Genomic DNA, 14,112 nt, shown 5'->3' on the forward strand with positions numbered 1-14,112 from the left:
GCATTTATAGTTTAAGAGTGCAAAGTAAAATCTAGCCTAACTTATTATTCAGATTTCTAAAATAAATTGACAGGACTGACCCTTTTTTTTTTTTTTTTATAAATCTATCTAGTTGATAATTTAAAATCTAAATAACTTGTTCAACACCTTAACGAAACTGTTCCGGGTTGTCTGGTCTTTGCCAGAATCACATAGCTTGACAATCCTTCCAGGTTCAGTTTAAAAAGGATCATTCAACGGTTTATTTGTTCGGCTGCACAGATTCTTAAAATATTGCAGCTGTGCCAGATACTGTATTGTCCTAACTTCGTCAATGATTTTGTACTCAAATTGCAAGCTGCTTATTAGAAACTTTCAATGAAATTCAGATCACCCCGGTTTGCCAGTGGTTTGGCCATTTCTATGAATTTAGTTGAAGCCCTTGCTGCATTTTGTATCAGCTTTCGATACATTAGATTTTCACATACAAATCACAGTTGAATTCTCCAACGAAAACTTGCTCCCTATAAGCTTACATTTTTTCCAGGCTACATTTCTTGACATATATGTATACGTGGCAAGAAACGTCTGCTTTTTAACTGCCTGAGTGATTTTGTTGAGCTCCAATGGCTGATCCTGCTTTCTCGTTCTTCAGCTTGGTGCTTCTTGAATAAATTTAGGCGTGCCTTTTCAAGCAATCAAAGTTTCAGTTCTTAAGTGTCTAAGTGCGAACAAAACTAGTTCATTCTGGCATTCTGGTATTCAGCATTGTACTTTTGCATATGGCATTTATACTATTACTAATTTGTTTGACTTTTGGACGTCGCGTCTGGTTTTTTCTTTCTGTGCTTCTCCTACTTACTGTTTGTCTGAAGTCCGAATACTTATGGGCCATGGCTAAAGTGCAGAAGGTATATGATTGGCCTGCGCAACACTAGAGATATAGTCAAGATCGATGAAACCATGCAGAACTAAATTGAGTATCCCATTTCTCTTGCTGAGTTCATCATCATTGGTTGAAGTTTACAGGAATCAACCATGTGGAATAATTGTACTACCTTTAGTTCCAAAGAAACAGTTCAGGCAGGGGCTAAGAAGTGATTCATTACCATCACAGCAAAAAAGGCAAAAAGAAAAATAGGAACAGAAGAAGATGCCATTTCGCACACAGTATCAGACCTTCTGCATTACACTTACTCGATGCAAAATGACGGGGCTTTCACTTGCTCATGCCCGTTCTGCATCCTAAATTTCTTTAGCAGGAATTTGTGATTCATTACCTGTCTAGACGTAAGGAAATAAGTTCTGGAGGCGCCAAGTTGACAGCTTCTGCAGTTATGCCTGAATGGCAAATACAAAACACGCTTAGTGGTAGTGCATAATTTGTTAGGGAATGGAGATCGGGTAGGATCTAAGTATTCAGTTTAATTGGGAAAATTCTAGAGAATCAAGATGCCATGTTTGTTAGCTTGCCTTGCTTGAGATATTGCTAGACAACCAATCTAGGCCCTCGTAGAGTCCCTGACCCGAAGTTGCGCAGGCACTCTGGATATACCTGCATCAGTCATATCCTATAACATAAATCCCATAGAGTAACTCCTCAGGATTTCTTAGAACCGTGTTATGGTGTTTTTATGTAGTCTTATAGTTTCTCTTTGTGCACATAATTGCTGATGTGTCTAAACAGCAATACTTTAGGCAGATCGATTGCACAGGTTTAGTCGTGCATACCAGCGGCGCTGACGGAGTGAGTGGAGGCCAAGTTTATCTGTGATTTCAGAGACTCTCATGGCATTTGGGAGATCTTGCTTATTGGCAAAGACAAGAAGGATGGCATCACGTAGTTCCTCCTAGGAAAAGAGAAGCAAATTGTGGGCATGAATCTCATGACAACTACTTCGTGGAGGATTTTTTTTTTTTTTTACTTTTTTTGGGTAAGCACTTCGTGTAGGATAGTCGATTCGTGTTAAGCGTTCCACACAACGTACCTCATTAAGCATTCGATGGAGCTCATCTCTTGCTTCTGAAATTCTTTCTTTGTCATTACTATCAACTACGAAAATAAGGCCCTGAGTGTTCTGAAAGTAGTGCCTCCATAAAGGTCGAATCTGTAGATGAATGAGTATAGTAGTAAGAGAAGCTCTTTCGATGTGTGATTAGCATGCCTGATATGCAGATAGCAGTGATTTGTAACGCATGCGTGCATGAGGAGACCATAAGACGTGCATGGGTTTTGCCCTTGGCTAGTTAAGATTTTTGCCAATTGATTTTCATAAGTAAAGAAAGATTAGGTAATTGATAACAAAAAGTACCTTATCCTGTCCTCCTACATCCCATACTGTGAAACTTGCGTTTTTGTATTCCACTGTCTCTACATTGAAGCCTGTTTGATCCCAAAAAACCGTTGAGACCAGATACATCATACAATTTTCAAGTTTTACAAGCACCCTCTGGGCAAACAAATTTAATTAGGGAAGATTGAGAGCTCTGTGTAGGATAAATACAACATCCTAGTTAGCAATCCATGTAACTAGTGCTCACATATGAACTTGAAACACATACACAACACACACAGTAAGAAGTTCCAAGCAGATACCTATAGTGGGGATGGTAGTAACAATCTCTCCAAGCTTTAACTTGTACAGAATAGTAGTTTTGCCAGCGGCATCAAGACCAACCATCAGAATCCTCATTTCTTTCTTCGCAAAGAGCATTTTTGCAAACCTTGATATTGCCAAACCCATTTCTGTACCAAATAATCAGGAAACTAGAAAAAGAAAATTAGGTACGTCGTACTTTAAGCTGTCCAAATTCACTCACTTGAAAAATTTAGTAGAAGATGCCAGTGGAGACACACAGAAAATGCATTGCTTTCTGTTCTTGCTTGTATTTAATTGACGAACGTGCTGAGAAGCATAAAGAGGAAAGGTGGATGGGATTCAGCCAGGGGCCGAGGTAGAATAAAGGGCACTGAATTGTTATGCCTTCGGCTGTGAAGAAAAATTCGATTTGACATATTCCTGGAATAGCCTAATATCAGTCCAGACGAGTGACATGAGCTGAGATTCGCTCTTTGAGTTGGACGTTTATAGAATCTAATGACGCCCAATTTGCAGGGAATCGGATTCACTTTTGTTTTGGATGAAGAGCACCACATAAAAGTAAACTAGTTGGCTGGTATTTCCTTTCAAGATTGCTTTCTTCGCTTGGACTTCTATTACGCACCGTAACGTGCTCTACATCACCATATGCTGATATTGGTGTGTGGTTTACGGGATCATCTCGCTTGACGGTTAATCCTTTTTGTGGGGATCATGATTACGTGCTACATTGTTTTTTTACTTCCCTTGGCATTAAGAATTACGAAGAGGCCTTTCTGGCCAGCTTCTTCAGGAATTGATAATCGTCAATCCTGACCTTTGATAATAAAAGCATCAACAAGGGGTTTAATACATTAATGTCAATATATAGGCATGTTCATGGCTGCCAAGGCTTGCTACTTAAACGTGTTACCGTCGACGGATGCCAACCAAGGTACGAGCAAATGAAATGGAAATGGGGGCATAAGTCATAACATGTGACGTGCCCATAACATTGGTAATCAGATTGACTATAGAGAGAGCAAATAAAGATAACCAACATTCCATAGACAGCAAGGGAAAACAGATAGTAAATCATAAGCCATCTTCTACTATAAATTTAAAGAAGGCGTTATCCTTGGCCTGGAGGTGGAGTGATGAGTCGTAAAAACACTGTCCAATCAAACATGAAATTCTTGAACTAGAACTAAACCTGAATAAACAAGCGAAAGCCGACACAGAGATGAAGTATAGCAATAGAAGTGCCTAAAAAAAAAAGGGGCCTATTGTGAAGTTACTTCCGAGAGATAGCCTCCTTGGCAGACTCTAAGGTTGAGGCAATGGAAGCAGCAGCATTGGCCAAGACACCGCCACTAGTTTTTGAATCCGGGGATGAGTCGTGATGCTGATGTATGACCTGCACTGGCTTCTGGTCTAGGCCTCCTCCGGCAGATGACCTATAATCTGTTGAGTCCGCCCTCCTCTCATCCTGACCTTGTGCATTTACAGCGCCAGTTTCCTAGCACAACAAGAACCTAAATAAATCATTTATGCAATAAATTAATTCGATGCGGAAATTATTAGTGAAACATGCTGTCCAACATGGATACATGTACCTACAGTCTTACCCTGTTCCCCGATGGGTTCATACTGCTGACGTTGGTGATGGGTTGTCCTAAATTTAGAAAACGAGGTCTTGACTGCGTTTGTTTGGGCTTTTAACGTTCCAAATGAAACATTTTTTCACATTTATTTATGCGTGCATTGGCCGAATCTGTTGGCAGTCCAAGGAAGAAAAAGTCTTTAGGATTTAGCAGCAACCAACCGAAGGCGATTACTGCGTTTCAGTTATGGCCAAAGTTTTTTCAAAAATTTTCCCCTTCCGTGTTTTACATAGTTGTGATGGAAAGATTATAGCTCTTCAAAGCGGCAGCCAAAGATTATAGTTAAGCGAAGAGATGTACTTGCCATTAACCAGGAAGTTGGTCTAACAAAATAATTTTGCCAAGATGAGACATTTGGCTTCTCCAGCTCCTCCATTATCTTTTTCAATACCACCACTCCGACCCCATAAGCATCCACCCTCATTGCGTTGCATTGAGGAGAAAGGACACAACCATGTCATCACAAGGGGTTCTGCACCAGTAAACCTCTTGGCTTGCATAACAACTGATACTACATAATAGATTGAATTAAATTCGCTCGTTTCTCTCTTATTATTATGTTTTGGCTCAAAAATGCCAACGTTATACAACCACTTCGTGAAATTCACCTGATGGCACTTGAACATATTTCTGGGCATGTAATAAAATTGTAACTACTAGCTAATAATCAGCTAGCTTTTGAAGTTGGTTAAAAACTTACTGTTTTTTAAGACCTTAGGTTAAATGGTGCAAGGTATTGCCTAGAGCTACCATGGAAGTAAGCCTTATTCTGCTGATAAATCCTAAATGAAGTGCTCAAGGACCTCTTCTTACAAAAATACATTTCCAGTTATGCAGCATGTCCCTAAGATATACCCAGACAGTAGTTCCTACTTTATGTTCTAAGTAGGACTAGTTGCAACTAAAAGAAGCAAAAACTTTGAGATACACTAAGTAGTTTTTGAACAGACAACAATGACTAGCATAGCTGCTAGATTGTGTACACCATTGAAGTCCAAATTCTCATAGACAATCAATATGTCACCAGGGGTGATCCACTGCAATGGACATCAGAAGCATCAGAAATCCTTTGCCTCGGGGACAAGGTACTGTTTGCAGCTGCATCCACATCAACATTGATGAAACTTTTCCTCTTTTGAGTTTCTAGTTTCAGCAGGTCTTCCTCCTCCTCAGGTATGGTATCCAATGGTTCTATTTGCTGCTGGTTCTGAGATATCATAGCTTGAGCTTCTGCAACCACTGAAGCATCATCATCTGTGGCATATAGAATCCTCTTTATTGCCTCAACCACCTGCAACATAGAATGCTATCAGATGAAGCATTTAACCACAAAACCCTATGCTTGTACAATTGCTGAAATTAAGATGGTTGGAGAATACTACAGGTAGGTTTTCAATCTCAGGGCACTGGCACAAGATTTCAATGTCCCTCAACTTGGCGAAGTAGAAGTCCCTCTCCTTCTCAAGACTATCCACAGATAATTTCAACTCTGTTATCTGCATTAGTACATATTCATTACCCCTTGAAGCCTCAATATTCTCAGATCAAAATCATTTTCATAGTGGACGAAGTACCTGTTGTTCATATGCAGTTCGTTCGGCTTCAGAATAGACTGAAGACCCTCCGCTTGAAGAAGGCCTAGAGGACTTGACAGCTTGACTTGCAATATTGACATGTGGTGCATCACTTCTTCGAGCATTGTGAGGAGCATGTTTGGCAGCAGCAGGAGCTGCACTTTTAGTTGAAGGCTGTGATGGAACAGATTTCTTGCTAGTATCTTTTCCACCCTTGGAGGCCTCTCTTCTCCTCTCAAGAGCATTGTAACTGTTGTTTGACATTCAAGCGTTACAAAAAAAAAAAAAAAACATTCATCAAAAGCTGAGTCGGAGTCCTTTAAAATGACAGCTAATGAAATTCTCAATTAGACATGGATAGTTGAGGCTCCAACCACGTCATTAAGTAGTGTCATGTAGCTTAACTATTTCTGAGCAATTACAGAGATTCAGAGATAAATATATAAGTATCTGCAACATGTTTACATTCTTATTTTGTTTTGCATAATTCTGAGTTCAAGTACCTTGGTGATAAGTAAAAATTACGAGCTACTAAGTTTACAATACTCACACACAATACCAACATAGTGGCAGATCTAACCTACTTGAGAATGAAGAAAACTAAAGAAACAAACACAAAGTGCTTATCAAATGATTGGCGTCCAAATTCATGCTGGGAACAGAACATTGATTCTTAGGAGATCTTTAAAATAGAAACCAAATTAGCAGTACAAAGAAAAGAGATGATACAACATTACCCAAAAAGAAGGCAGGAAGAAGAAGAAGAAGAAGAAATAAAGCAGCTAGATATACCAGAAATTATGAAATGAATACAGCAGAGTGAACCACAGAGGTAGTTTTCCTCAATTGAGGTAAGACAGAAAGTTCGGGGGGCAGTCAGGTTCAGAGAAAACCTGTTGATAGATCCTCCATTAACAGTGTCACAGTAGCGCTTCATCCACTGCATGAATTCCAGATTGTCCAAAGGCCTTCCTTTTATCAGCTTATTAACTTCAATGTGCTATACTACGACAAACAAAGACTATTAATCAACTGGTCAAACATAATTTTAGGAGAAAACGAAACTGCTACCATCTTCAAATCTCAGCACCAAAAAAGGAAAAGCAAAGAACCTTGTAAAATTGTCCAATTTCATATTCTAGGAGACAATAAATATGTTCTTCTATGAGATGAAACAGGACCTTTCCCCCAAGAAAAAAAAAATCCTTAAAAACTAAAGCAAAAGGGAGAGGGAGAGAGGACCTTGGTGATTTTGAGCTTGTTGAAAACGTCCTGGAGGACTTTGTAGTTCTGAATCATTTCATACTCGGTCTTGGCATCGAAATTGACCTTGTGCATCGGCACAGTTCCTGGATGAACGGCGTCCATCAGCTGGCACTGGACCGCACCTGTACATGCCTGTGTAGAAATGATTTTACGAAAATTCACAATTTGCAAGGCAAAAACAAAACAGAGAGAGAGAGAGAACGGCGAAAAGGATCTAGGGTTCGTAAGGCACGTTGAGAGGGAAATGGGAAAGTAGTGTACCTCCTCGACTTTGGTGAGGTTGAGATGTAGCGTGGAATTAATCCAAGTTAAGATCTCCGATCTGCCGACGAAGTAAGCCGAGTCCATCATCCCTATGTTCGTCGCCATTCCTCTTCGAATCTCTCCGCTCCTTCTCCTGAATCGATATCGGCGATGTGTGTGTGCGCGTGTGTTATTTGAAATGAGGGGAGAGCGGGATGGAGTGTTCTTTTTCTTAGCAAGTACTATTTGATTATGATTATAGGTGGACTACTTTTTTTGACACTGAGAGATTCTAGCGGTTTTATGCTAGAAAGGTATTTTGGGCCGTAACGATCTCAAGGCCCAACAAGTGAAGCAATCTGCAGTCTGGCCCATTGTTTATCAGGCACCATTTGGGATTTCGACACTGACAGTTTTGTTTTTCCCAGCCGCATGGATGCCTCCCGCTGAAACAAACACTAGTACCGGTCTTATTTCAAAATCGAGTTGATTTGTTCGGATTGTAGTTTATTTGTAAATTTTTAGTTGTTTACGTCATTAACATATTTTTTAATTATTTTTTTATCTTATATGTATATCATATCAAAAATTACTGCAGTATCTTTTTAAAAATCATTCCAAATAATCTACTATTCCGAGCACACTCACGTGATATTTAAAAATGATCCTGTCTTGTTTTTTAAGATTCAAAAAAAAAAATGCAAATAAATTTTTTTTTTTTGGTATGAAAGTTTACATCACATATATATTATCTGAAAAATTGCTATAGATGTATTTCCTTTGAAGATAAGATATGGTGGCCGCTGGACACTTTCATATTTGGTCACAAAAAGACGGTACCAACAACAAAGAAATTCCACACGTTTGCAGTTCTATTACAGTAGCCGCAAAAAGTCCTATGGCTATTACATATTCGAGGGCTGAGGTTTAGGAGGACAAACTCTTTTTTTATTAGTGCCATTAATTATAGCAGCTTTATGCAATCATTAAACCCATCAAATTTGTTCATCTGCGTTATTCATGTAGGAAACATATAATTCCCGCCAATTATCATAAACCCATTCCTGCATTAAAAGTCCGGGATGCTTAATAAGAGGATTATCTTAAATAAAATCCCATTAGTCGTCCGTCACCTTTAAGCGATCTCTTCATCCACATTGCGTATCTAGTCAATTATGTCAAAGTGCATTTTAAGTCTAAAACCACCTAGCAAGGCGTGCCGTTTTACAAGGAAGAGGGAAAATTCTACTCTGTTACAAGGACGACGCTTCGTGCGTCTTTTGAGTTGCACTTACCCATTGTCCTATAAAATTGCGATAATATTTGCAGACCCGACAAAGGTAGGAATCGAACTCCCAACCACCACCTTTTTCATTGTCCATTCCTTATTTGATTTACTAATGTTCCCCTGACTTATTAAGATTTTTTTAAATCGATGATGGGTGTGTTTGGATTGTAATTTTTCATTATGTTTTTTATGGACACATTTTCTAATCACCTTTTTACCTTACATGTATCAAATCATTACAGTAATTTTTCTACAAAAAAAAAGTGTAGAAAAATGCAATCCAAACAAAGACAATTGCTTCTTTGTATTTGGTTTTCTTATCATTTTAACCCCCCAAAAGGTAAATAACTCTAGAATCAAAAAAAAAAAAGGTAAATAGCTCTCCGGGGTCCAACAGGACAAAATTGGAATTTTATAAAAAAGAAAATGAATATCATAGGGAGAAGCGTGGGTTGAGTCCAAAATTAGCAAAAGTTACTTGATGTTAGAAGACAACAATAATGATCTGACTATGGCTTTGGACATGACAAATTCCTATCACCAATCTTCACGATCAACAGCACTCCCTGAGAAAACCACCTCCACCTACCAGTCAATAATCTACATTCACAGTCCTCTCTAATTGGGCCCATTTATGATTGGACTAGTGCCCATAATAATACGAGGAAGAACTTGAACTAGGAAACTTGTCCAGTGCTTGAAGAACTTCTTTCATGGTTGGTCTCTTCTGCGGAACAGTAGAGATACAACTGTAACCTACTTTCAGAAGGGCCAACAAAGCTTCCTCCTTGCCTTCCAGGTCAGCTCGAATTGCCACATCAGCCATCTTCAGTACCTTATTCTTCTCCTCATCATCTAGTGCAGTTGCCCCGGTTATCGGGCCTGGCCCCGGGCCTGTTTCATCAGAAACAACGATTTTCGCTGTCAGCAGTTCAAGTAAAACCACGCCGAATGCGAAAACATCCCACTTGGGGTTGGGTTTGATGCTACGGAGAGACTCAGGTGCGTGATAAGGCGAAATGCCCAATGTACTAGGGCTCGGGCTTGGAGTAGGCCCAAACGAAAGGTCTTGGAAGCTATCTCGTGAAGCTGTTGACCTCTTGCTACCAAAGATGCGCGAAGATCCACCTGCCTTGGAGCTGTTATCTCCAGCGACCAGTCTTTCAAGCCCAAAATCACCAATCTTCGGTTCCATATCGACACCCAAGAGAATGTTGTTGGGCTTCAAGTTCCCATGCACATGTTTCTTGTCGTGGATGTAACAGAGCCCACGAGCCACTCCTTTAGCTATCTTGAGCCGCATCTCCCAGGGTACAGGACAAGGAGAAGAGCCGGCTTTCCCTAAAAATTAGTAGAAGCCAAAACAAAAAGATTAGGTTTCCAGATTAGGTGGACACAGATCCACAGAAATCAAACGACAAACTATACCAAAAAAAAAAAAATATATATATATATATATATAAAAAACACGTTATGCACAGTCCCTTTCCATGCAAGTGACCACTGAAAATGAGCCTGGCGTATTAAGTATTTATGGATACGTGTGTCAATCACTTTCGGGCACGTGGGCCCGGTGGAGGAAGTGCGAACCACGGGCTACAGATATGGTTGACTTGTGGTAGCAGTTCGCCTATTCACCTTTCAGTGCATTTAAAAACAAGCTTCAGATAGAGCCACTCCACCGTCCAGAAACCATAATAGGAAAAGAATTTATGCTACGCTACACACAATTCTTGGACTACTAATGTGTGAAAACTTGAGTCAAAATTCTCTCATTTTGGTCAGGTTCCTTTATTATCATATCCGACCCCTTTAATGTGTAGTGTACTTTCATCAGAGCAAATTGTGCTTCATTGTGCAGCGTGCCCGGATGAAAATGTACTGTTATTTTGGTGCACACATTTGAACGGACGGCCGTGGAAGTTGTAGCTGTTGCGGTCCCTGGGTTGTGGGGGGGGAAATTTAGAGGGAAGAGGGTGGCCATTGCTGGTCATTCCATGCCCACTGATTATAACCCACCCACATGACAGACATTTCCCCAACACCACGTTACTAAATAAATTTAAAAAAAAAAAAAAAAACAGCAGCCTAAAGGGTTTATCAGTAAACTTGCAGACTCTGTGATCTGTGTTTTTGCAGAAACATAAAATTATTGTCGGCGCAATTTGCGAATTTGAGCATCAAGGGAAAGAGGACTTACTGTGACGTGCATTGGCAAGACTCCCGTTGGGAACAAAATCGTAGATGATCAATTTCTCATCAGCGCCCCAGTAGAACCCACGAATTTTCACCAAATTTGGATGCACCAACTTGGCAATTACCCTGATCTGGTTCTCAAAGTCTCTGAACCTTTCCATGCCGCTCTCGCCAATTCTTCGAACAGCTAGAGCAGTCCCGTCTTCAAGAACGGCCTTGTACATGATACTGGACCCCGTGGCACCCAAAATGTAAGCAGAGGCCTTAAGCAACGTCTCTAGCTCGAGTTCCTTCTCCCCATCAACGGTCACAAGTGCCCCATTTTTCTGTCCCTGTTGTAAACTGGCATTATTTTCCTGACCACCCCCTCGCAAATCTTCTTGATCCTCACTTTCTGAATTGGTGGCTTGTGATGTTTCTTCACCGTCTTCTTCTTGTCTTTGCTTTCTCAAGCAAGTCCACGCCCTTAACCAATTGTACTCTCCCGAGGATGCCGATGACGATGACGATGACGATGATGCCCAGTCAAAGTCCTTGGCGCTCTCGGCCTCTTTCTTTATGCTGCTTTTGATGCTTTTCCTTTTCTTTAACTGATACACGTAGATGAAAACCGACGCAAGAATCCCAATTCCCGCGATATCACCCACTACGATGCCCACAATAGTGGTGATTCTCATCCCACCACCCCTTTGCGGACTTGGTTCAGCAGCTCCACCGGGGGACAGTGCCGCAGGGCTGGAGTCAACAGTCTTGGGAATTGCTGCAATTGCTGGCGGGGATGTTGGAGCAGAGGTATTCGGCTGGGTGTCAATGCTAGAAGGAATAGGACACAAATTTTTCAGTGGTAGACCGCATAATTCAGGATTCCCAGAAAATGACTTCACATCTTGGCTTAAGAAAACACTAGAATCTGGAATTTCACCCGTAAAGTTATTGAAAGAAAGATCAACAGTTGCATTTGAGGGGAAATTGTCACCAAATTCTGGTGGGATTTCTCCAGAAAACCTGTTAAACGACAGGTTGAGATAACGAAAGCCACTGCCTCCAAAATTTGAGGGCAGTGATCCATTCACAAGGTTAAAGGACAGATCTAGAAACTGGACTGATTCAAAACCACCAGGAAGTGTGCCGTAAAAGTAGTTATTTTTCAAAGAAATCACGGTTAAATTAGAGAGAGCAGACAATTTTTCCGGTATATTACCCGCCAAAGCATTTTCAGAGAGATTAAGAAGCTGGAGACTCTTTAGACCTCCAATATTCTCCGGCAGCCGACCAGAAATCAGGTTATTAGAAAAATCAAGAACTCTAAGCTGGGAAGCACGGAATAGATACAAAGGAAGAGAGCCGTTAATTGAATTGTTGGAAAGGTCGAGACTTGTTAGGTGGGGGATCATACCAAGATTAGCAGGGAGAGAACCAAGAAGCTGAGAGTTTGGAAGAGAGAGGTTGGTGACTCGGTTAGCCTCAGGTGAGCCAGGTTTACCACAGGTGACTCCTTTCCAGGAGCAAGGTGTCTCATTGTGGAAGTCCCAACTCTGTAGCACGCCAAGGGGGTCCTTGAGAATGCTGTACTTCAAGGATAGCAATAAAACTCCATCTACGTTGAGCCCAGCAGAAAATTGAATTTCTAGAAGAAGAAGAAGAACAAGTGCAATAACTCTCCACCATAAATGGAGATCAGAGGTTTTGCAGGAGGCAGAGGAGGAGGAGGAGGAGGAGGAGCTCATCATGTCTTCTCACAGCGATCCCACATCTCTGTACTTTCTACTAAAACAACTGTGAAAGAGGGGCAATTGATTTGAGGGAGGGGTGGGGGAGACTAACAATAACTGAGATTTATGATATTCAGGGGACCATGTGAGGGAAGTTTGTATAATATTGAGAGCAAGTGCAGCAAGACGCACAGCTCACCCAAAACCAAACTTCCCTCACCAATTTGCTCTCGCAGCAAGACGCACAGCTCACCCAAAACCAAACTTCCCTCACCAATTTGCTCTCGCTTCAGACTTCAGGCTACGTTAAATCTACAAATTAATATTCTAGTCACCATACTAATATGACATCGTACTAGAACAAATATGATATTAAATCTTACACTAATAATCTTCTCATAGTTGTTGGCTTTCTGTCTCTTATTATTATTATTATTATTATCATTAATTTTATTTTGGTGCTACGCCTTACCCTGCAAAGATTGGTGAAAACAATTTACAAAGTCTCGCAGACTTGCACAGGATTCTTTAATGGATTACATCAGAGATAATAAGGCGCCCCCCCGGGGGGGGGGAGATAGCATCTTTGCTAGGTGACAGAAAGGTGGAGTTGGAAAGTGCAGAACTCGCACTTATTGACTTTGCTGATGCTTCTTACATAATTAAAGGTTACTGGTGTGTACTTCTGTTGTTATTCGCATCAGCATTAGCCCGGAACTGAAAAGTATTCACGTTTATATTGTAGCATCCCTTCTAGCCTGTGATTTCTTGAATTTTAGCAGGCCTGTGAAAGTGCTAAGAAAATCTGATTGAAATTTAAGGAATCATTCGTATTAAATGTTATAAATAGTGCCGTCTGATGAAGCTACTGGTGGCAAAAGCCAGTAGGGAACTAGCTTTGCTTATTTGGGTCTATCTAATTCTTTTGTGTAGTGCAGTCACCGGCGTTAAACGTAGCTGTAAAGGGGTGTGGCATTCATTACTGCCCTCATAAATAACCTCCAGGAATTGGGTGGCACAGTTTTAATGCACGAAGCTGTTACGTTCATTTTCCAAAAATATGCCATGCTATGGAACTCAAGCATGCTGATTTAAGATGCGTTTTTGATCATCTAAGACGAAAAAACACATACAGCCTAGTCTTGGTAGGCTTCTCTCTTTCGGAAATTAGGAAAACTATGGTGTTTTTTAATTTTTTTTCCGATACAAGGAGTATTCCAACTTTTGACAAACTAATCTTCCTACGTCCGTACATCCCGCCCCCAAGAATACACAGAGCAGTAGGAGGGACGACTCGAAAACATGACCTCAGGATTCAAAGGAGTTACCCCGGTGCCATCCAAACCAACCCTGAGGGGATAGGAAAACTAGTGTTTGGATTGCAATTTTCTATCAAAAAATTTTTTACGTTTTTCTCGTTATTATATTTTTTAATTTCTTTTTTACCTTTTATATATTGAATCATTGTAATATAGTTTTGGGAAAAATACAAAAAATTCTCATGTGGTACACCTAATACACAGAAAAGCCTTCCATGATTTCAAAATATACAACACGACACCTCGCATTTTGGACTAAATTGTAAATGTGACGGAATTCGTTAAACTTAAC

General features: G+C 40.4%; 3 protein-coding genes across 7 annotated transcripts; all 3 read right to left on the reverse strand.

The window, feature by feature from the left end:
* Nucleotides 1–947: 947 nt before the first annotated feature.
* Nucleotides 948–2,951, reverse strand: LOC113700012 (ADP-ribosylation factor 1). 5 transcript variants are annotated; one of them, XM_027220410.2, is made up of 7 exons: nucleotides 2,800–2,929; nucleotides 2,576–2,725; nucleotides 2,292–2,362; nucleotides 1,968–2,087; nucleotides 1,711–1,829; nucleotides 1,453–1,534; nucleotides 948–1,320 (listed from the first exon to the last, which is right to left on the reverse strand). In XM_027220410.2, the coding sequence occupies exons 2-7, from the start codon at nucleotides 2,721–2,723 to the stop codon at nucleotides 1,315–1,317; spliced, it is 546 nt and encodes a 181-aa protein (XP_027076211.1). In that variant the 5' UTR covers nucleotides 2,724–2,725; nucleotides 2,800–2,929; the 3' UTR covers nucleotides 948–1,314. The 5 variants fall into 5 exon arrangements, with proteins under 5 accessions (XP_027076211.1, XP_027076210.1, XP_027076209.1 ...); XM_027220409.2 differs by having other exon boundaries at nucleotides 2,576–2,829; XM_027220408.2 differs by lacking the exon at nucleotides 948–1,320 and having other exon boundaries at nucleotides 1,444–1,534; nucleotides 2,837–2,951.
* A 2,047-nt stretch (nucleotides 2,952–4,998) lies between these two features.
* Nucleotides 4,999–7,564, reverse strand: LOC113700011 (microtubule-associated protein RP/EB family member 1C). The gene is made up of 6 exons (XM_027220405.2): nucleotides 7,324–7,564; nucleotides 7,039–7,194; nucleotides 6,690–6,796; nucleotides 5,797–6,046; nucleotides 5,605–5,718; nucleotides 4,999–5,513 (listed from the first exon to the last, which is right to left on the reverse strand). Exons 1-6 carry the CDS (start codon nucleotides 7,429–7,431, stop codon nucleotides 5,235–5,237), a joined length of 1,014 nt encoding a protein of 337 aa, XP_027076206.1. The 5' UTR covers nucleotides 7,432–7,564; the 3' UTR covers nucleotides 4,999–5,234.
* Nucleotides 7,565–8,989: 1,425 nt separating this feature from the next.
* On the reverse strand, nucleotides 8,990–13,066 carry LOC113699231 (probable LRR receptor-like serine/threonine-protein kinase At4g37250). Its single transcript, XM_027219441.2, has 2 exons — nucleotides 10,794–13,066; nucleotides 8,990–9,934 (listed from the first exon to the last, which is right to left on the reverse strand). The coding sequence occupies exons 1-2, from the start codon at nucleotides 12,517–12,519 to the stop codon at nucleotides 9,237–9,239; spliced, it is 2,424 nt and encodes an 807-aa protein (XP_027075242.1). The 5' UTR covers nucleotides 12,520–13,066; the 3' UTR covers nucleotides 8,990–9,236.
* Nucleotides 13,067–14,112: the final 1,046 nt, after the last annotated feature.

This window comes from Coffea arabica, chromosome 7c (assembly GCF_036785885.1).
Source record: "Coffea arabica cultivar ET-39 chromosome 7c, Coffea Arabica ET-39 HiFi, whole genome shotgun sequence".
Taxonomy (NCBI): domain Eukaryota; kingdom Viridiplantae; phylum Streptophyta; class Magnoliopsida; order Gentianales; family Rubiaceae; genus Coffea; species Coffea arabica.